At 35.9% G+C, this 22142-nt stretch overlaps 1 protein-coding gene across 5 annotated transcripts in view; it reads right to left on the bottom strand.

The window, feature by feature from the left end:
- LOC579460 (ELKS/Rab6-interacting/CAST family member 1) overlaps positions 1-22142 on the bottom strand; it is a 78243-nt gene that overhangs the window by 28336 nt on the left and 27765 nt on the right. For 2 of the 5 annotated variants that reach the window (XR_004061710.1, XM_030972000.1), the window contains exons 6-14: positions 20213-20275; positions 15223-15501; positions 14489-14629; positions 12336-12356; positions 9425-9603; positions 6781-6804; positions 4888-5023; positions 4231-4362; positions 2939-3099 (exon numbers count right to left, since the gene is read on the bottom strand). Coding sequence is in view for 4 of the 5 variants with exons in the window: in XM_030972000.1 (XP_030827860.1) it covers positions 2939-3099; positions 4231-4362; positions 4888-5023; positions 6781-6804; positions 9425-9603; positions 12336-12356; positions 14489-14629; positions 15223-15501; positions 20213-20275 (1136 nt within the window). In the remaining variant the exon portion in view is untranslated. The remainder of the gene's footprint in view (positions 1-2938; positions 3100-4230; positions 4363-4887; positions 5024-6780; positions 6805-9424; positions 9604-12335; positions 12357-14488; positions 14630-15222; positions 15502-20212; positions 20276-22142) is intronic. The other 3 variants (XM_030972002.1, XM_030972001.1, XM_030972003.1) reach the window with 3 other exon arrangements.

Here is a 22142-nt window from a genome sequence, read left to right as displayed (position 1 = left end):
TACACATATGCATGTTCCCTCCTGTTGAAAACACCCCCTAAGTCCGGTGTGTAAAGTCTTGTTTGTGTATGTACGAGCCGGACTTTGGGGCGTGAAAAGTACCCATTTACCGGACATTTTGGTAACACGCATGCGGTCATTCCGACCCCGGAGTGGGGGGCGGGATCCTAGTAGAAAGGGATTAAAATTTTGTTGGAGGGAACTATAATCCTCAACTCATTAACCTGGAGGCAAAAAATTAATCAAAACTTTGCATTGAATGAAGAAGAAAAAAAGTTATGAAATTCATTAAAAGTGAATGAGATTGTAGCTGAAAATTCAGAGTAATTGCCTGACAGTCAGTCATCCTCGTTTGTCACAATGCAACCAGAGATTCAGTGTTCCTAAGGGAAGACATTGATTCCCTAGTGCTTAGTGAATGGAATGGGACTTTAGCTGTATTATAGTGCCTTGGATACCCACATAAGATTTAGTCGATATCGCTGATGAAATAAAATCACTCAATCACCCCATCGTATGTGATCTTTGCCAACCCAACCCAACCCCTTTCCTCTCATCTTCACTATTCTCATCCCATCGACTTTCTTACACACTTGATATCAGGTTAATGTAGAATGTCGAATGACCTTGATCAATCACTAATAAAAGCCGGGCAGCTAACTCCATGTACATTAATCACAAGAAAGTAATACGCTGAGACAGTCAAGCTATCATTTGTTTTGTTCTGTTCATTATAATAGCAAATAGGCAATACTCCAAGTGACTGCATCCTCTGTAATGTTGAGCATGTTACTAAATTACTTCCTCAATCATGAATATCTTCATTCTCTTCTCATTATACACTACAAACCACTTGCCCTTTTCACCGTCCATTAATTTTCTGTCCCTAATTGTGTTATTCTCATAAAATATGTTGAAAATGCATTTCAAATCTGAACACAAAGATCTTCAAAACTGGAGATGAATTTTACTCCTCTCCCCTTGTTTAGTGGTCAAAACTTGAAATATTGTATTACAAGTTAATGTACGAAGTCATGTATGATAAATGTTGGAAATATATCTTTAGAATCATACTCCACCTACATCTTGGCATGGATATAGAACCAGATCAAAGACATCTTTGAACATTGCTTGAATCAAAAGTCTTCAAAGTGACACTGTGCCCTTACAATCTTTTGATTTGATTACTTTCCACTCCTTGATAAAATCAGACCTCATACATGATGTTTATGATAACACAATTTAAGGTACATCAGGAATTTAAAAGAATTCTGACATCGGTATGATGTATAAATTGTGATATTGCCAATGCCTGAGGAATGTCGTAGTCCAAAAGATATGCTTCCAAGCTTTCATACATGCATATCATGGGAATATTGTGCTGCATATGTCATGTAACAGGTGAAAAAAGAACCAGGTGTGCCGAAGTGACATACCAATATTTTATCACCTCAGGTATGCTGACAAGGTGTGTTTAAACTGCATAGCATCACACCTTGATAACACCTTTTTCTTATGTCTTTGTCTACAATCTGTCTATAATCTGTCATCTTCCCCTCTTTCACAGATGTTACAGACAAGAACGTGCTGATAATAGCTCGGCAAATGAGAAAGACAAGAAAGGGAGGAGTTCGCATGAATGGTATGGAGTAAATTTAGAAGAATTCATATGATAGCACAAGATAATATTAAGCCACAAGTGGTCTATGGGATCATGTGGTCAGAATTTCACTCCCAGCCTTTGTTCTCACATAATTAAAAAAAATTATTGTAAGGTAATTGATTTTTTTGTACAAAGGACAAAAACATAGATCTGATTGGTAAAGATCCTTTTTCTTACATTAGAATTCTCCCCTAAAAGCAGAGGAATATCTCCACTTTACCCGGTGACAACTGGATTCTCACATTCCCATAGGCTTAAAGTTAAAGACCAGTTCTGGTTCTGCATTGTGAAAGAAACGTTGTGGAATCGATCAGAAAAGGTTGATCATCTGGTATTGGTGTGTACTACAAGGTTCTGGAATCATCAAAATGACATAAAATTTGGCCCAGTCTTGGTAAAGTTACAAGCACCGTACACAGAAAGATGTATATGGGACCACACGACATGTGCGCGATATTTATCTGGTCCAAATAGATATAATAATTTAGCAAATATATCAATTAGTAGGCGGTTTCCCGGCAAAATTTGTATCATAACGTATTAGTCAAAACATATTCTTTCACACGATTGGTAATAAGAGCTTCCATTTCATTTTTTGAGAGAGGGGCGTTTCCAAAACTGGTCTTTACCTTTAATACAGGAGTCACAAGGTTCCAGTAGGCAACAGGTTAATTAAGTGCCATTGGCCCATAATCCACACTAATCATTCTTCTTCTTCTTCTTCTTCAAGATAATCTGCCTCCTTCAATACTGAAGATTCTTGGAGATGCCGTATACTCGGCCTGATTGGGGTGTGCAGGTGGACCATTACACCGGGGTTTCCCCCTAATCTTATACGAATAGTGCAATGGGTTCTTAACGTGCAAGGGTTGTTACTCTCCTGAACACGGGACCTCCATTTAATGTCCTATCCGAGGGACGGAGTGTTTTCCACTTGACATAACCTGCATCTATGAACAAGGGAAGAGGCACGTTAACACACAACGCACGCTTCAGTCATCCGCCTGGGTGGGAGTCGAACCCGGGATCTTTGGTTCGACAGACAGACGCTTTACCAACCGAGCCAACAATGTAACAAAGTGATATCAAAGATTGTTTTCTAGTAATCAGCCTACATGGGGGTCGGTTGGACTCGCAATAATCACTCATGTAACATCAAAGTGGGAGATCGTTTCCTATGTAACAGTCAACATGGGGTTGGACGAGAAATGAAAATGTAAGGCCTAGGATCCTTTTATCAGATACTGTTTGATTATTAAAGCATTATGAACTTACTTCATGCAAAGGGTCTCTTCTAGATGTTTCCTTCCCTCAGCCTGTACAGCTCTTAGCTTGATTTCTTTCTCTTTGAGAAGGACTTGAGTTGTAGCAATCTTGTTGCTGGCCATAGACAGTTGTTTCCTTACTTCATCCAGTTCTCTCCTTACATCTTCAAGCTATGTGTGGAAGATCAGAATCAAAAGACAGATCAGTCAGGAGATGTTACATATATGATTCATAAGATACATGGTGACCAGATAGAATATTTTCAATCATGGTGTTCTTGGATAAGAGCTGTAAACGAGCACACTGTAAGTAGGCTTTGAGCATAATGATTCAATTCTTGTATTCAAATGGCTGATTTAAACATGTATATGTACCTCTTTTGCAAATGTTAAATTGTCTCTCCTTTCCACCATATACACAAATTAATTTGCTTAATTTCCACTTTTATAGCTTGATCTTAAATCTAGTGATAGCAGGTTTTATTGTTGAAAACATGTGAACAAACAAATTCTGGGGGAAAATCACACTTTCTAATGAGACATCACAAAGCTTTATTACAGCACCTTTATATGACACAATTCTTCAACTGTAGATGAAATGGAATTCGAAGCTGCATATAAAACATTTATTTTCTGAAGAATGTTTGAAGGACAAGATCCCATTCCCATTGTGACACTATACATTTCAACACTTCCATTGGACATAAACAGGACAGAGATGGCGCCCTTCAAAATTTGGAATTCACTTCTTTGAGCTTTAATTCCAAATTCTTTGAAGGTTCATACATGCAATTCCTTTCATATCATGGAATCTAGAATATCTAACTAAGAATAAGAAAAAAAATAGTAATCATTAATGACTACATAGAAATTGGACTCTGTACTTTCAAACACACTGCTAAAACTCTGATGGAACTTAAGTCAAGTTTAATATTACAACCAGAGTATAGTGATTTCGCTATTTTGGCATTTCGACAGATATTGTCCAATTCAGAGAAAATAATGTATAAGTAGAGAGCTCTGGTCAATCAGTCCCAGAGAAAAACAAACAAGTTCATACTGCCTCAAATAAGTAAAATAAGTTCATATTGTTCAGTTTGCAAGACCAATGGGTACTGACATTCAATTTCCAGTAAGGGATCTCAAAATATTGACAACATTTATAAGAATTTAGAATACCAGATTCAGTTTCGGAAAAAAAAATAAAATATGCAAATAACAAATAATAGGAGAATCTCAATACACCAATGACATTATCTTTCATGAATCATGATGTTTTTCAAGATGCATGGACATACAGACCTGTTTTTTCAGCTTGGAGACGGCTTCGGTCTGTTGTGCAATCAACATTTCTCTGTCTGCCGTTATCGTCACACTTTCCTTAAGAGCCTCAGCCAACTCCTCTACACGATCTTCTTTCTCCTTCACCATATCCTGTAAAGGTCAAAGGTTGAAATCAAGCTCATGAATAAAAGCTGTGATGGGAAATCAACCATACACCGCAATGTATAGGTCGGCATATTTCAATAATATTGACATTGAAAATTTGATGAGAATTTGAATAATTTCTTATTTCATATATCTACATGTATGAAAACTATAAATTAAAAATCTGCCAAACTGGTATTCTTGCCTTTCTTGGATATTTCCCCTTTTCATTCTTTTCCCAAAACTGTATGTATAAGCATATTTATAGTCATGCTGGAAAAAACCCAATTCTATGGCTTTCATGCAAATACCAGAAATCTTTAGACCAGAAACTTTTGCAAGTAGTTCAAAACGGGCATTCCCACAGCAAAAATACTATCGTGAATATAAGAATTTCAGTGTTGTAATAAATTTTATAATTTTGTGACTATGCACTACTCGCAAAAATCACAGGCGTTTCATGCTCGCCAAAGCTTTACAGTATATATATTCACGCAGGACAGCATTGCATAATGTGAGCTTCTTGTTTACCTGTAGCTGGTGTGTATCTGAGGAGAGCTCTCCCTCTCTTCTCCTAGAATCCTCCAGGAGTTGAGCATTCTTACGCTTCTGAGTCTGCTGGTCTCGCTTGACAGCTACCAGCTTCTTGTTCGCATCCTTCAATTGGCTGTCATGACAAAACATAATCCAAGATGTTATCCAAGATATCACAAGATTGGAAACACTGCTCAAGCAGCTTCATACAGAATGATGCAAGATGGAACCTTATCATGTATTACTGGTTAGGTTAGTCCTTTCACATTCATCATGCAGAGGTTACAAACTGACATCAACATGGGTCATCCGTTGCAACTTGCAAGAGCTAGTGGCTGATAAACCAACTGCATGCCTATATCTGGTGGCATAGCAAGGGGCCAAACATAGAGGGGGCACTGCTCTTACTCGGTGAATGAAATGCAAATTAACAAGGTCATTAATTAGGAGGGTGGTGAAGGAGTGGGGTCATCATGTTTTCTTTTCATTTTTTCCCCCCGACCTCCCCATCTTTTTTTTTTTACCAATCACAAGATTTTTTTCATTTTTTTCATTTTTTCTGTGGGGGGGGGGGGGGAGGGCACATGCCCTCTGCACTCAGCTGCCACTGCATGTACATCATGAATAAAAAGAAGTAAATTAATCAGATGCATTCATTGTCTTCAAAACATCATTAACTCAACATTAGTACATGGCCTTGCAACATCAATCTACTTGTTCAAGAATTGAAAACATAATTAAAAGCAGCCTCTAATTTTGGACAATCTTATGCTTCCTTCCCTCTTCTTTCTTCAGTGGAATCTTCAGCTGAGTCTTTCAGAATGTAACATGATGTGTGGTATATTTTATGAAAAACTATCAACAAATATTATCTCTTTCATCAAAATGTTTATGGTTAGATGTTGATTAATGCCTCACTTGGATATAAACAATGGTCTATTTTTACATGTTGATTGTTTGTATGTTATTATAAAGATGAACATTTAACATAACAAAATACCAATCAATCTGAATGGTATAACTAGCAAGCTGAAAGGTATTTAACTATCATACATAAACCCTTCAATATAATTCTTTTCAGGACTATTTTATGGCACAAAAATTGAAACAAATAAAAAATAACATCTGTATGTAAAATAACGTAGCACACTCACAACACAGAAACATTATCACTCATCACATTGAGTGTCATTTCGACTATCAGGCAATTTTTTTAGTCTGGAATTAACTTGGAAAAATATATTTGTCAAATTGTACCATGCATAGATATAAGATCATAACATCACACATGCCAAATAAAGTGACAATAGTGCAAGGTGTATAGAACTAAAACAGGTGGGGTACAAATCAACATTGGCCAGTATCGTAATAATTTGTTAACTCTTTTTTTTTGTAATAACAATATAGATGACAACTAGAATGATGCACTGGGACAAAAAGTAAACATTGGTAGCAATTTAGGGTATAAACGTAGTTAATATTTAGAAAGAAGTTAAAAATTGAAATGATAATGGAATTGGTAGGTTAGAAATAATTAAAACCAGTAAGGGATTTGTGTAATTCTGCCAATTAAAACAGAAAAAATTGACAAAATTCAGGCAGTGTGCAAGCTCTTGTGAAAACTCAAACATTGAAATAGAAATCAAAATTGTTGAAGATAATTATAATTGTTATCAAACATATTCACTACATTATCAATTAAGAATTCACTTATGAATTTATTACTTTAAAAAAAGACATGTTGAAAAGGACAAGAAACTTATGCACAGATGCATAATATCTACAACATGCATATAAATACATGACAGGAAGATCGGGCAATGACAAGATTACTTCATGCACAATGAGGTCAAAGGTCATCTAAGGTCATGACATATATAGGTCACTCACCCTGGGCAATGTTTTCTCATTATGCTGGAGGTTAAAGGTTAGCAGGAAGCAAAAGGCATTTAGGTTATTAGCTGCAACTTGTTTAGGAATAAAGAAGCTTCAGAAGCAACGGTTGTGTTTAAAGTTAGCTTTTACAAGTTATTACATAATCATTAACAGTTTCGAACAATACAAGTAAGCATTTCCAATGCAATGCTAACATTTGGCATAATCCAGGATTGGCAATTGTTTTACTTTTTCTCATTTAAAACACTACATCAGTGATTTAAATCAGACTTATCATATAAATCAATTCACATCACTGGCAGTTTGCTTTTGATTCAATTGTAATGTCAATGATTGTTATATCAAAGAAGTGATATTATTCACCAACCCTAGCATAATGACCAACAATAGCTTTCAATCTCAATACAATTACATATTTTCAAGTCTGTTAAAGCCCTGCAGGAACAAGAGTTTTCCATTGTACATGTGAATCATTTTCTCTTTATTTTTAAACTAGTACCAACTTTTTTCCATTGTGATAGGTATAGGCCTAAGCCTCTGGTATATATGGAAGCTACTCCCGAAAAGCTAAGACCAATGTTTCATAATGGTCGGCTTTTTAGGGCTGAATTTAGGCCGACAAGGTGGAGCCAGTTGAGATTTCTCTCGACTGTTACTAAATAGCAAAAAAAGGTGGACTGAAGTCAGACATTGATACTCGTTAAAGAAATCAGGCATTTATTTTCACTGTTTGTATTAATTTCCTTTCAAGCCAAACACAAATTGTTTCACTATTTCATTTCAATTTGCTAGACCTGCAGTTCTCCTTTTGTTTATAGAATTAGTATTTTTTTGTAATAACAAACAAAAACAATTCTTTAACTATCAAAAGATGCAGTAGGATACAAGTCTGTTTTTCTTCATTGTCTTTTCATATCAGATATTCACAACCATGAAATTGACTTAATCACGTAAATTCCACTGGAAAAGTTGGCCTAAATCCACTTAAATGCGCTTACACCAAGCAAATTGCTGGCCTACAGCTGGTTTTCATCTGGCCTGCAGCAAGCCTGAAACCATTCACAGACCAATTTTGCATACACTAACATCAAGCGACTCCAGTGCGATGACTAAAGATGATTGAAGTTACTGCTTTCATGCATTCCTTTCTTTATGCTCTCTGCCAAGTTTCATATCATGTGCATATCACATTATTAGTTTGGCATCTCAAATATTGCTCTATCATACTCCCTCTTTGGTCCAAAAATTATTCCAGCAACAAGTGCTCTGGATTTTTGTTGAACGTAAAGGGTTAGGGTTGCAAATTGGGTTTAAGGTTAGGTTAAGGGTTACGGTAAGGGTTGTAGGTATAGTGTTGGATCCAGGGTTGAAGGTAGGAATTCAGTTAGTGTAGGAAATTACTGTGAAGCAAATGTCGCAGAAGCTAGCTGGTCTTGTATAACTGCTCTCTCCTTATCTCTCAGTATGTCTACATGTACTTTAATCACATGCATAATTCTCTATTGATTCAATATTGATATATCAATGTAACAATATCTACTTCGATATTGTACTCTAACACATCTATGGCCTTCAAATCCACTTCCTTTCACATTTCCTTTCTTCTCTAATCTCATAGTATCTAAAAATCATATTTCCTTGTTGCTTAATGACTTATCCATGTATTGTTATAAACTGAGTGATATTGGTATTGATTTAATTTAATCTATGTAAACATGCTCATAGTCAACAGTGGACTTTGAATGCAAAAATGACCGTGCCCAATTTCCTTCTCCAGATCTAAGTGATCTCACTCTCATTCTCGTCTTTTTGTTAAATACAGAACAAAGAAATAACTGATGATCATATAAAGCACAACAGCATGTGCGATCATATAGCCAGCTTGTATATACCTGTACATACTTCCCAGACAGTGCCTTAACTTTAAAGGTATAGACCAGTTCTGGTCATGCAATTGCATTGCGAAGGAAACGTTCTAGAATCGATCAGAAAAGATTGATCATCTAGCATATAAGTATTGGTGTGTACTGCAAGGTTCTGGAATCATCAAAATGATAAGAAATTTGGCCCAGTCTTGGTAAAGTTACAAGCACTGTACACAGAAAGATGTATATGGGACTACGCGATATCTATCCAGGCCGGATAGATAATTTACCAAATATATCAATAAGTAGGCGGTTTCCCGGCAAAATTTGTATCACCACGTATTAGTCATAACATATTCTTTCACATGGTAATAAGAGTTTCCAAAACTGGTCTATACCTTTAACCCCAGACCCCACACTACATATAACCCTCATCTTAACTATTCCATGAGAGCCTAGTTATGCAACAATACCACACGACCCTACCTCAACCAAAGCCTGAACCCCAAATTTTTTAATGAAATAAAGCCTCCAAAATTGTTGGATTATCATCTATTATGGTGGATGTGTAACCTGTTACCCATTTAAATACTAATGGAGACACAGACATTATGGCAGATTTTGAGCTTGGTCCAACAAACTTTACCTACACATGCGAGAAATAAAACTACAAAATGGCTTAGTTTCTTGCTTCCTGACTAATGTATAAATGTATCTAACCCTTGCTAATGCTACATGTCTTATCACACTAAATAACCCCTTCTATTTTATACCTCTCCAGATCTTTAATCCTCTTCTCCTTGTCGTTCTTCTCTCCTTCCATCTCCTTCATGATCTCCAGGAGCCTGTCGACCTCTGCATGCGACTTGCGGACCTCATCCTTCATCGCAGACACGGATCCCTGCAGCTCCTGGATCTCCTGAGCATGGGTGGACTCCTTCTCATCCTTCAGCTGCACAAAGGGGGGACAGGATATAACAAAGTATAGAGACAACCGTTATCCAAGGGTTCCAGACAGAAATTAAGAGAGGGCCTGAAAATCATATGCAATAAGATATTTTGCATGCTAGAAAAGTCAAGAAAATGGTAGGAAAACACTTACAAAGACCCAAATTCTGGCTTTTATCTGAGAATGGGTATCCCTGATTATCATAATACATATTCAACTCTGTACTAGCTGTAGATTGGAACCCTTATAGACTGCCTAGTTGTATCAAGTATCAAGGAGTATTATATTCCATGTAAAACTGTATGTTTGACAACAGTTAACGTTGGCAGTCCACTGTTCCCTCAGTAGATCAAAGTGGGTAAAGGGTTGATTTCTACTCTTCCTTCTCCGTGGAAAGGGCTGTAATCTTTCCTAAACAAAACAATTTCACATGGTCTTGAAATTATAGTCAGAGGCTATTCCAGGTCTGCTTCCTAATCTCCAACCATTAGCAGATAAATATCATTGTTGAGAGGCTGAAATGAATGTCCAAGTTGGGTATTATGCATCAAAAGAAAAATAATCTAGGTGCCTTCTCTTTCTGTATGAAACATGTAGAATTACTATTTCAAAATCTGTTCTTTCAAAATTGTGGAAATGAATGGTGAATGCTAATGTCATTCATAATTTCCTCTCTTTATATTGACATTTTTACCAGTATCGACTGCTAGAAGAACCAGTGGGGCTTTAAGTCATATATTTTTCTTTTACATATCCTTCAGGTTGTCAGCCCACGGTATGACTCAAAAAGTAAATTTTCAGAAGACCGTGATGTGAAGATACAGCAAATTTATTTCATATTTGACCTTACATCGACTGTCGCTCATACTTCATAGATGGTGATTGTACTGTTGATTTATCTAATTAGTCTAAGTATCCGTATTGCTGATTGATTAATCACTATCATTGATTAATAAAGCGAATACACAGTGGATTGAGTCATTCACTGACCAGGGGTAACCGTCTCATAAATAATACTATGAAGATGATTTTCATTATGAAAATTCAATATTATGAAGACAGAGAAAAAGGAATAACAAAAATGTGAATACACTTATATGAACTATATCTTTTGGCATTATTCACTGAGGTGTATAGTGTAGTCTGGCATCAAATCATGCTCATGGCATTCATAAAGTTGTAAAATATACAATGCATGTGTTACATCTTTTTGAGGGGTGCAAACTGATTTGATTCATTGGTAAGAACTACATTAAATCGTCCTTGTTTTCACGAGGTGACGGTAGTGAGGAAAATCGTAACGCAAAGTGAATGCAATTTTTTTTCACTACCGTCACTTCGTGAAAACAGCGACGATTTATGCAAAGTTCACACAAACATATAAATGTAAGCAGAACCATAATGAATACATAACATATCAAGCGATTGATTGACTATTAAAGGAAATAGGTCTCAAGCTGGTATTTATTCATGTACTTCTTGCTGAACAGGAAATATGAAAGTATCAATAGACAAGCACAGTAGTGTTACAAGACTTTGGAACGGAGAATGGGTGTGGACATTCAAAGGCTTCATGCAGAACAAAAAACAAATACTAAACAGCATATACATGTGTGTAACATTAGTGTCTGAGTATAGGCTCTGAATGTTGTTTGTTATATGTTTCAATATTATTCTGTTACTTCCATTTCCAAATAATATACTCTCCCATCTATTCCTGTGTTTTCAAATGATAACATGTGTCTTTTAATTCTTGGTTTATGTTACCCATTTTGGAAAAGTTAATATGATTTGATTTGATATTGCAATTAATTTTAAGTTACCGCTTTGAGAATAATTTCCCAAAACAAGAAAAGTTGTATCTCGTAAATGAAACAGCTAGAGTAATGAATTACATTCAGAGGGCTATCGTGATATGACAGGAGTACCATGGCATATTGGTTCATTCACTTGACTATTCATTGAGAGATCAAGGGTTCAAATCTACCCAATGACTGGCCATCAACATTGCGTTTTATCAGAAGTTGTCTCTGTCAATCTAGGTGCAAATCAGAAATTTTACTCCTTAGAATGTAACTTCAGCAAGGGTAATAATATCTCATGTTCTCTGTATTAAAGTATATAGGGGTGCTATGCCCAGTTATATGTTATATTATATGAAAAAACAGATTATTATTAGGAAGTCATAGTATCTGAGTATTATCTTTATCATTATAATCTCAAATGTTATCATTAATCAATTAGTTAGGATGTCATGTATACATTAATTACTAAAGAGTAATACACTAATTATCCATCTTTAATAGTTTTTTAATAAAATGATTGATATAATATTTAATTAGGGTCATAATGTCATCTCTGTTAAATGGAGAGTACATGGGGGTGTTTCACAAAGATCCTAAGTTGAACTTATCTCTAAGTTGGACTTAAAAATTATGGGAAGCGGTTAGCATCTTCAAAAATATTTTGTAAAAGTTATTTTAAAATGTTAATTCAAATCATTCATATTTTCTATTATCAAGGAGGTTTCTTGTTCTTGATGTGTAATTTATGAAAAGTCTAAAATACTTCAATTTTTTATTTGAATATATTTTATTTTAAGGCTACAAATGGCTCTCCATAATATTTAAGTCCTACTTAGAGTTAAGCTCGATTTAGGATCTTTGTGAAACACCCCCTGGTATACATTTGTGAAGATCCGCTGAATTTCATGCACATGCATGATGAATACTTACCGCCTGTAGTCTACGATGCATCTGAGTTAGCATGGAAAGAAGGGGATTATATTGGGTGAAAATGAAAGGATTCAAAGGGATAAAAAGGGGGTCAATCTCAACACCTTGTCTGTCCACACCTTATTATTAAGGACATCACACCATCACAGATTAGTGTGAAACACCTAGGCCCTGTTTCATAAAACTTGTTATCAATAACAAGTTACAATAACTGTTATAAGCTACTGAAATTGTAGTATCTGATTGGCTGAGAGCGAATATGTCATAGAAATTTATCATTTGTTGATATTTATAACACGTTTGATGAAACTGGGCCCAGATTTGTTATTTCTCAATTGTGCGATTTTTAATAGTGTAAAGTGAATGAGCTGTCAAAGATGAAAAAGAAAAAGAAAAAGAAAAAGAAGGACCTCAAAGAATAGAATATTCTTGGTCCTGTGTGGCCTTTATGTTTCTCAATGATCACTTTCATGCATCATCAGTCACACTTTCAAACAGACCTTATTCAAAATTTGCAACCATGTTCTATATAAGGGGGGGGAGATGGGGAGGGGGGTATTCAATCTATTTCATAATAATAACAATTTTCAGCATAATATTCACAATAAAATTCATACAAAATTTCTATACTCTAAATTCAGATCTACACATGTTTTACACCAACTACGAGATAGCGCAATATCCGTCACAATCTTCTATTCACATAGATTTGCAAGAATTTTGCAACTATTTCTCTTTCTGTTTGCCTACTGCACATGCAATTTTATGGAGGAGCTTTTTTGCAAATGGACAAGGGTGAACAGGGGACAATTGCTTTATAAGGCCCTTCAAAACTGGAGAAAAAAAATAACTTGGGAACGGATACGAACAAGCGAGATAATCTAAAAATTCAAATTTAATATATCACAATATAATTTCTAACTGGAAGAAGGTACTATATTAATAAATTGAGTTATAAGAAAGGAGGAAGTGTATCGATATTAGTTAAAATGTAAACAAATTGATTATTGTTTAATGATAATAACACCCTAAACACCAATGCATATTATGAATATGAAAGGGGGAGGGTTACTAAGTATTGAAGGGAGAAGTTTTAACATGAAAGAACTGCAACCCCCAAATGTATTAATTTTGAGGGCAGTGTAAATCCAGTCAAGGTATTCAATTCACAATAAATGTTTTATGAAAAGTAGGTAAATTGTCTACACCATTGATAATAGGCTTCCATTCATCCCCAAATTGAATCCACTATCTGCTTTCCATTGCTCAAGCAAGTATAAACATATACTAGACAGTTTGACATTGTTACCAAAAATCATATGAAACCTATAGAATCATTCGAGAAGAGTGACTTTCAAACCATTTTGTGACAATCACAACCTATGAAGTGTGCCACAGAGATATTGGTCACACCTGTAAAATGTGCATAATGTATCTCACATGTATTACCATGTGAGTTTCCAGGTGGGGTCACTCCCCTGCAAAGAGTGACACGTATGACCGTTACCACCAATGCATATAACCCCCTTTTGCGGTCAATTTCAAGGACATTTTGTGAAACTTAACCCCCTTTTTTACGTCAAAACAAGGACAAAATCGTACTTTGGAATACCCCTATTTATAAGATTGTAAGGACACTTTCGCAAATTTACCCCTATTTTACCATATTTCAAGGACAAGACTCGGCTCCGAGAATTTTTCTTCCCGGTTTTCTCTTTTCCCTTCCCGGTTTTCTCTTTTCCCTTTTCCTGACCCCTATTTATCAAGTTCAGGGACACCTGTGCACCCCTATTTTCTTTATTTCGAGGAATATTTTGTCCGTGGACATTGCTTGAAATTGACCCCTTTTTCCGCGATTTTGGTAACGGTCATGCGGTCCGGAAGTCACATTGAGTGACCCCACCGGGGTGAGATCGTGAATAGCTACCAGGATCATTTGGTTAGTTACAATGATCTTGATTTGGGCAGGATGCACAAGCGATAAGAATTTAATGGATCTTGCATGAATCTTCAGGGTTGAACCTTTATTGTGAATTCTGACCATGATCTTGCATGGATCTTCAGGGCCGAACCTTTATTGTGAATTCAGACCATGATCCAAATAAATTTGACATTTGTCTATTAAATACACTAGTCATGACCCATGCACTCACTTTCTTGAGTTCACTCTCAGCCTGTATGAGCTCCTCTGTCTTCTGAGCAAGCTGGATCTCCAGGGTGGTGATCCTGGAGTCCTTCTTGAGGGCTCCTGATGCTACCGTCGAGGCATGCTCCTTCAGATCAAGGAAAGACGCCTGGAGATAATGGAGATAAAGACAATCATGAACGATTCAATGAGTATTAGTTGGGATCTGACCCAGTTTCCAAAATGAGGAAGGATATTTGTTCATGTGCATATGGTTTACTGGGCCCCGTCTTAAAAAGAGTTGCCATTGATCCCAATAAATCCCAAGTCTCCCAATCAATCGCAAGTTTGCAGTCTCTTATCTCTTATGTACATAGTTGTGATTGATATCAATAGCAAATAAGTTGCGATTGATATAAACTCTTTGTAAGACGGGGCCCTGATGTGACAAGGAAAAAGTCAGCTTCCTTTGATTTTCCTTTACAATTCAATGTAAAGTTTTCCATTCACTAATTTGCGACTATATTTCTGAATATCATTTCAAACATGTTAATTATAAGTATGGATGTTATGGGAAGAGAATTGTTTCTATCAACTTTATGAACCATGTATTATGTGTTGAGAGCCAAAAAATTATTAAAGTAATATCATTTCACATCAAGGTACGTAGCACCATTCAGGCTTTCAGATTATATATACGTTTGATTCTATACGTCAAAACTTTGGGACAATCCCTTTCAGCCTGAACCAAACTCAATCTACCTCCTTTTCTGACGTGCTCTTCTGAAGTTCTTCAGTCTGCATCTTGAGCTCCTCAATCTGCTTTGTCAGTCTCCCGATTGCTTCTTCCTTCTCTTTGATCTCCTGCTCCTTCTCCGCCCTCAGCTTCTCAATTGTCCGGTCCTTGTCAATGAGGGCGTCCTCCAGACTGGACACAGCGCTGTCGGAGCTGCTCTGGTCGGCCTGGAGAGCAGTGAGGCGATCGCGAAGTGACAACGTCTGACTGTCTCGCTCCTTCAGCTGCTCTAGAAAGCTCTCGTTCTGAAGATGGAGAAAGAGTAAGGAGGTGATCAGTTGAAAAGAGCGACAATACATTCTAACTATGGAGGAACATCACAGAGACTATCGCATATATATGAATGTTCAAATACAGTGATGAAGTCATAAGACAGGCCTGTAACAAGATTAATAATGATTTAGTGCATTGAGTACAACTGTATGAGCTACTCTGGCTATATCATCATCACTTGTAACTCAACACGGAACAACAAGAAGCTATATGTTTCACATTACAGCATCAGGTACAAATGCATATTCTGTGGACTGACTTTGAAGGCTGATCTTTGACTCCAGAAAATAAATCTTCAGTAATTAAGTCCTGGTCTTGCATGCTTGCATGCTTGCTTGCTGCTTTACTGGACCAATTCCTCAACAGGTCATATTTGATGTTTTGGGTCCCGAACCATTAATAGACAGTTAGCATTAAGTACAATTAAAGGCATTCTTTCACAGAGGCAACGTCAAAAGGTGTTGAGACAGTCAAACTCACTACAATATATGCTAATTGGGGAAATACAGAGCAATGAAATACAGATTTTCTATGAAAATGTACACATACTGGGTAAGCACACTGCACAAAGCATGGATCATATGACACTACCAATTAGGAAAATGTGAAGTAAACAAGATATGATTACAAATGTATCAAAGACGATCAACAATGGGACGTTTATTACACATAGTGTACTTCTAAAAGCCACCATTCATCATACATACAACACGTCTATGTATGCAACAGTCATTAGAAGAAATTTCAAAGAGTAGAAAATCCAAAGGATTTTAAAAAGGGAAATCTTTCTGATCAAGATTCTGACTATAGTTATACATAGGTTTTAATTGCGTAAAATTATTGCATAAAATATAACCTGGTGAATGAACAGAAACACACACAAATTTTGACAATGAATACAACCACATCAATGGCAAATTTTCTATTGTACAAGAAACAGCAAGATGGCATAGTGCGTTGCCTCCATGGTTCAAATGGGTGAAATGGCAAGAAATGCAGGTAAAAATTGAAGGTAAATATACATGTATTTTCCCAATTCTCTATTACAATTTTTTTTTTTGAAAAAATCTTATGAACCAAATTTCCTACTTTAAAGGTACAATGTCCCATTTGCAGGCCAAAAAAATGAAAAAGTTAAATTCCAACTGCATTTGAAAGATAATACTAATTTAGAACTTCCCTAAAAAAGGTGGGGCTTGAAAATGTCTTTAATTGGGAAAATAATGACTATTAGTTGTCAAATCGACTTTAGGGCTATAGAGCCCAAAAGTAATAGTCTTGATTTTCAGACAATTGTACCGAATGGTCATACGTTTTATGCTGCGCAAAGACTCAATCAGTTTAATCTTGGCCACCACAAGAAGTGGGTTATTGATGTAGACAAATGCTCATGTACCCTTTACAACTCTTTTCATATATATGTTATTACCAAAGAAGAAAAAAGCCAGTCAGTCACTCAATAGTGTCTGACAGTGAAGTCTAGCAAGTAAACGGGTTTCCTTGCATAATTTGAATATGAGGACACTGCTAACGTTTAAATTTCACAGATAGGACATACATGACATATTCATAATTCCTGCAAAGTTCTACAGCATTTGAGGTTGGCTGCAAAAGGGACATAGTATCTTTAAAATCTCTAGTAAAATAGGAATTGAACTTCTTTCCTTTTACTCTGATGAGTGCAAGACGGAAAGCTTAAGTATGGCTCTTTTCAACGCGATTCTCAGAATTGAACTTTAGAAATATCACTGGCTAACATGAAATGGTGACCCCAAAATAATCATGGAAAGGGTATCATCTCTTCTTCACCTCAAGTATGCACTCAAATAGATCCATGCATATTCTGTTAATTGCATTAAGGTTTGAGATCCCTCATTGACCTTTTAACCTTCAGCTTCAAATGTTAATGAAATCAGGACAGTATTTCTTGCATGTCTTGTTTATTAAACCATTCATATTTCAATGCATACAATAAATAGGTAGCCCCACAACATAAGACTGAAGAAGTAAATCACTGCATTGAAAAAGCAATGTATAATTTTATTAAGACTTTTTAATACAAATATCAAGGCATCGTCAAATTCACTTTCCCTAGTTGACTTCAATTGGCAGACTTTCTTCAATCTGTATCACCAAACTATTCTAAAAAAATATGATGCCCTCTTTTGAAGGGACTCCATACTTCCTCTGCATTAAGAGAGAATGCTATACAATGCAAGTTTTAAAGCCCGTTTTATTCATCCACCTACAAGATGGCCCCTTTGCCCACAAATATCAGGCCAGCCAGATACCGTTTCACTAGGTGCTCATATGTATGATTTGATTGATTATTGGGCCATCCTACATTCACGTTCATCCTACAGAGCAAGACTATTTAAGATTGGCTAGTTTAGCAATTCAGACAAAGTGTGCAAATTGTTCTCATAAAACCTCTAAAAAGATGATCAGCTATAAGTGCGACTCTGTAATTTTCCTCAATCAAATGCACAACTGCACCTGTAACTATTACTGACATTTCTTACAAGAATATACTTGGAAAATGTGTAGGTATTAGAGATTGGGGATACTAAATACTAGTTAAAGTCAGAGTAAAGAATTAAAGTCAAGACTATATTTTGCCGCCGTCGCCGCTACAAATGCTATCCTTTGCAGTCAGGAAGTGGGAAATACAATCTTATGTAAATACAACTTGCAGGACAATATCTTTAATGCGGCTAGATACTGAAGATGTAAGGGTATTCAAGGAGAAGAGGAAATAACATTTGTGTGATTTCACTTTTTTCAGAATTGCAATAAAATTACAAGAAAAGACATCAGGCATTTAAACAATTTGTTTCTTTGTGGTATCGACATGTACAAGTACGACATAAAGGTCTGGAATTCTATTAATCAAGGAATTAGATTAATTTTGGTCCAAACTTTTCCCTCATGTCTTATTTTATATTGTAACTCAACTTATATTTGTAACTCAACCTGGGTTCCCCCCCCCCCCTTAAAAAAAATGTTAAAAAATAATGGCCTGAGTCTCGCTATCGATTTAAACAACATTAAATAAGAGTACTATTGCCATCCAGCGGTCATGACAAGATAAGCATAATATTCATATAAATGAAGGTTTAAACTATGGTTTTACATAAATCCCGTTATGAAATCCAGTCAACAAATTTTAACTAATTCTGATCTAACATCACTCGTCATGCCTTACGCATATGGCAAACACAACATAATGAACACGGCATAAAAGCTTGCATTGGGAAAAAAGGTTCCTGTATGTAGTACATTAACAGATTCTACTTACCGTTGTACACAATTTTGATGGGCACACTACCACTATAAAACTACTCTCGAGGAACAAATACTTCTACTGTTTTCAACAAGATTCCATGCAATAAAAGCACGTCTTCAGAACAGTGCAACTGCATCAGTTTCAGAAGTGATCATATATTTTTCCTTACGATAAAAATAAATAAATGGCAATCCTTGAAGCGGTAGACAAGCATCTACCAGCACAACTGGGTGGTGGGCATTGATTACACATTTACACTACCATCACTTAAAGGTACTATGTCCCATTTGCAGGCCAAAAAAATGAAAAAGTTAAATTCCAACTGCATTTGAAAGATAATACTAATTTAGAACTTCCCTAAAAAAGGTGGGGCTTGAAAATGTCTTCAAGTGGGAAAATAACAACTTTTAGTTGTCAAAACGACTTTAGGGCTATAGAGCCCAAAAGTAATAGTCTTGATTTTCAGACAATTGTACCAAATGGTCATACGCTTTATGCTGCGCAAAGATTCAATCAGTGTAATCTTGGCCATCACAAGAAGTGGGTTATTGATGTAGACAAATGCTCATGTACCCTTTACAACTCTTTTCATGTATGTTATTACCAAAGAAGAAAAAAGACAGTCAGTCACTCAAAAGTGTCTGACAGTAAAGTCTAGCATAATTTGAATATGAGGACACTGCTAACATTTAAAACTGCTAAAAGTTCTACAGCATTTGAGGTTGGCTGCAAAAGGGACATAGTACCTTTAACAAAATACTAGATGATGTCTAGTCTATCACTTCTTATCATGAAAACAAATGAAGTAGAAGTGAAAGATGATCGATGGTAGTGAAAAAAGTGGACGTTCTCCAAACAAAGACAGATTTGCAGGATTGAAATCAAGGCAGGGAAAAAACCAGGGTAGCTAACAAACACTTATAATAAACACAACCATTACATTAATCACACTCTGAGGGGCACTCTGATATATCTCAGGGTACTTCATGATAAAGATGGTGTTGAAGAAAGCTCACACAAGTCATATGAAAATGTTTACAATGGCGTGCCTACTACTGTAAAAACCAGAAACTTTCATGCATGAAATGTTCACAAACTTCACAAGTTGTTCAGATTCCCAAAAGCATCATGACATGAAACAAGTAAATCACAGCACAACACTCAATTTTTCGAAATAAACAAAACTTTCTTGCTGTGAAAACAGCTCCTGAACAATTGGCGAAAGTTTCATGTCACAAAAATTTCTGGTTCATGGTACTCTAGAAGGAAAGTGAAGACAAGACAGCATGATTCTGATTTTGGTAGAAGCTATACTAACAAACACCCAAGCCAAATGAACAGAGGAACATAGAATGGACACACCCCTTTGGGATGAGAGGGTGGGACATTTTGGTCACCTTCACTTGCAGAATTTTTAATTTGCTCCCCTGTAGCTCCATTCCTTTTGACAAATCAGCGTGCTTTGAAAAGTCAAAAGAAAAGAAAATCATGGATTCAATGAAAGAACAAAATATAAAAGAAATCATAGTACAGGATGAAAGAAGGCAGAAAAATATTCATACAAATTATGTTTACTGAGTTATCTTTCTGTAGCTTTTTAAAACCTGTAAGGCTGAATGATCATCATTCTTGGCATATAGGTACAAATAAATTATCTTACAGTTCTGGGGAGTAAAAATGCAATATAAAACACATCATTAACCTCTCCATAAATGATAAATATGTACGCTCTTAAAGTTGAAATGAAAGAACTAGCAAAATAGAAGGAAATAGGTTATCTCAATATACGGATACAGATTTACATCGTGTATATTAGAGTAACTACTCCGTTGTCAAATGTACATAATTACTAAGTGCACAAGATATATCAAAGAATGATAAAAAACATTTGTAGGAATTGAAAGTACCGGTACACAACAATCACTTAAAGTGCACAGATAATGGCAACTACAACTTCAATCTGTTCAATTTATCATCCTTCACAAAGACACTTGTTTCTTAAAAAGGAAATTAGTCTTGTTCAGTTGTTGTATTGCTGCAAGAACAATATCCATATGAGCTACTGATTTTACATCACTTTGCAGAACATTATATATTTTTACTGAGCTTAACTGTAATTTGAGCTTATTTCTTTTTTAAGTCAATATTTTGAACTATGAGATTAAAAAAACCATTTAATACTCAGGCGCGTAGCCAGGGGGGGGGGGGGGGGCATGTGCCCCCCTAAATTTCCAGGATCGGTTGCATTTTTTTGACCTCGATCGATTACATGTATGTGCCCCCCCCCCCCCCAAACATCAAACTCTGGCTACGTGCCTGATAATACTAGGATTGCCATGGGAAAGAATCTAGGTTCAATCAAAAGATTCACAATGAAATACAATATCAAATATATCCTCTGGCTCTGTATCTGGTAACAGGCCTGTCTGGTAGTAAAAAAAAAAAAAATGAAATAAAAAAATTCAACCAGCTTAAAAGTAAACTACTAAACATTTCTGGATAATGTCTTTTTATAATGCACAAATGACATCAAGGACAATATTCCTTAGTTCTCTGCTTATGTAGTTTTAACTTTATGAAACCATGCATGCATAAATCTCTCTAATTTACTCATCAGCCCATCAGCTCTGGCAATTAACCATGCATGTCTGTCCACAACCTCTGCTTAATTCAATACAGATTGAAGCCCATCATCTACTAGCTGACGAGGAGTGCTTCTACCATGTAAACATGGAACACCTACATGAAGGATCTACATCCTATTACATAACAGCCAATCAGCGCCTAACAAATGCAAACACAGATTCAATAGTGTGGGGCTGTCCTAATCAATAGATTTCTGTAACTATTAATGGTGTAGTGATAAGAACAGATTGGTGGAGCAAACATACTTTACTACAGAAAGAGGTGTGCATATAGTCATTTAGCGTAAATGATGGAAGATTTTTAAAAATGTGTTTTTAGGTCTTAGATGTAATAAAAACCTTCTTTTGTGAAATGCTATTGGATCTACTTGTATCTACAGCTTGTAAGATTAAGTTACAGCAACTACATTGAATAAGAGATCTGTCACTCAAATAAAATGTTGGTCAAAACACTTTGGTGACCATCAATTTCATTTTGAATAACACATTAGTGAAAAATACTGATGTTATCAATTGATGGTTATTGGCTAATGTTTTTCCGCCACTGCACTTTTACAAAAGATTTTCCTCATTTCGACCCATTAAATTTTGCTCAATCTAAGTTACAGATCAAACATTTATCAAAACCTACGAAAAAGCAGACGTGCAGGTTTGAAATATGAGCTCCCTATAAGGTCTCAGG

Source organism: Strongylocentrotus purpuratus, unplaced genomic scaffold, assembly GCF_000002235.5.
Source record: "Strongylocentrotus purpuratus isolate Spur 01 unplaced genomic scaffold, Spur_5.0 spur5_scaffold_6, whole genome shotgun sequence".
Classification (NCBI taxonomy): Eukaryota; Metazoa; Echinodermata; class Echinoidea; order Camarodonta; family Strongylocentrotidae; genus Strongylocentrotus; species Strongylocentrotus purpuratus.
Note: the sequence above shows the minus strand (reverse complement) of the source record. Positions and strands in the feature narration are given on the sequence as shown.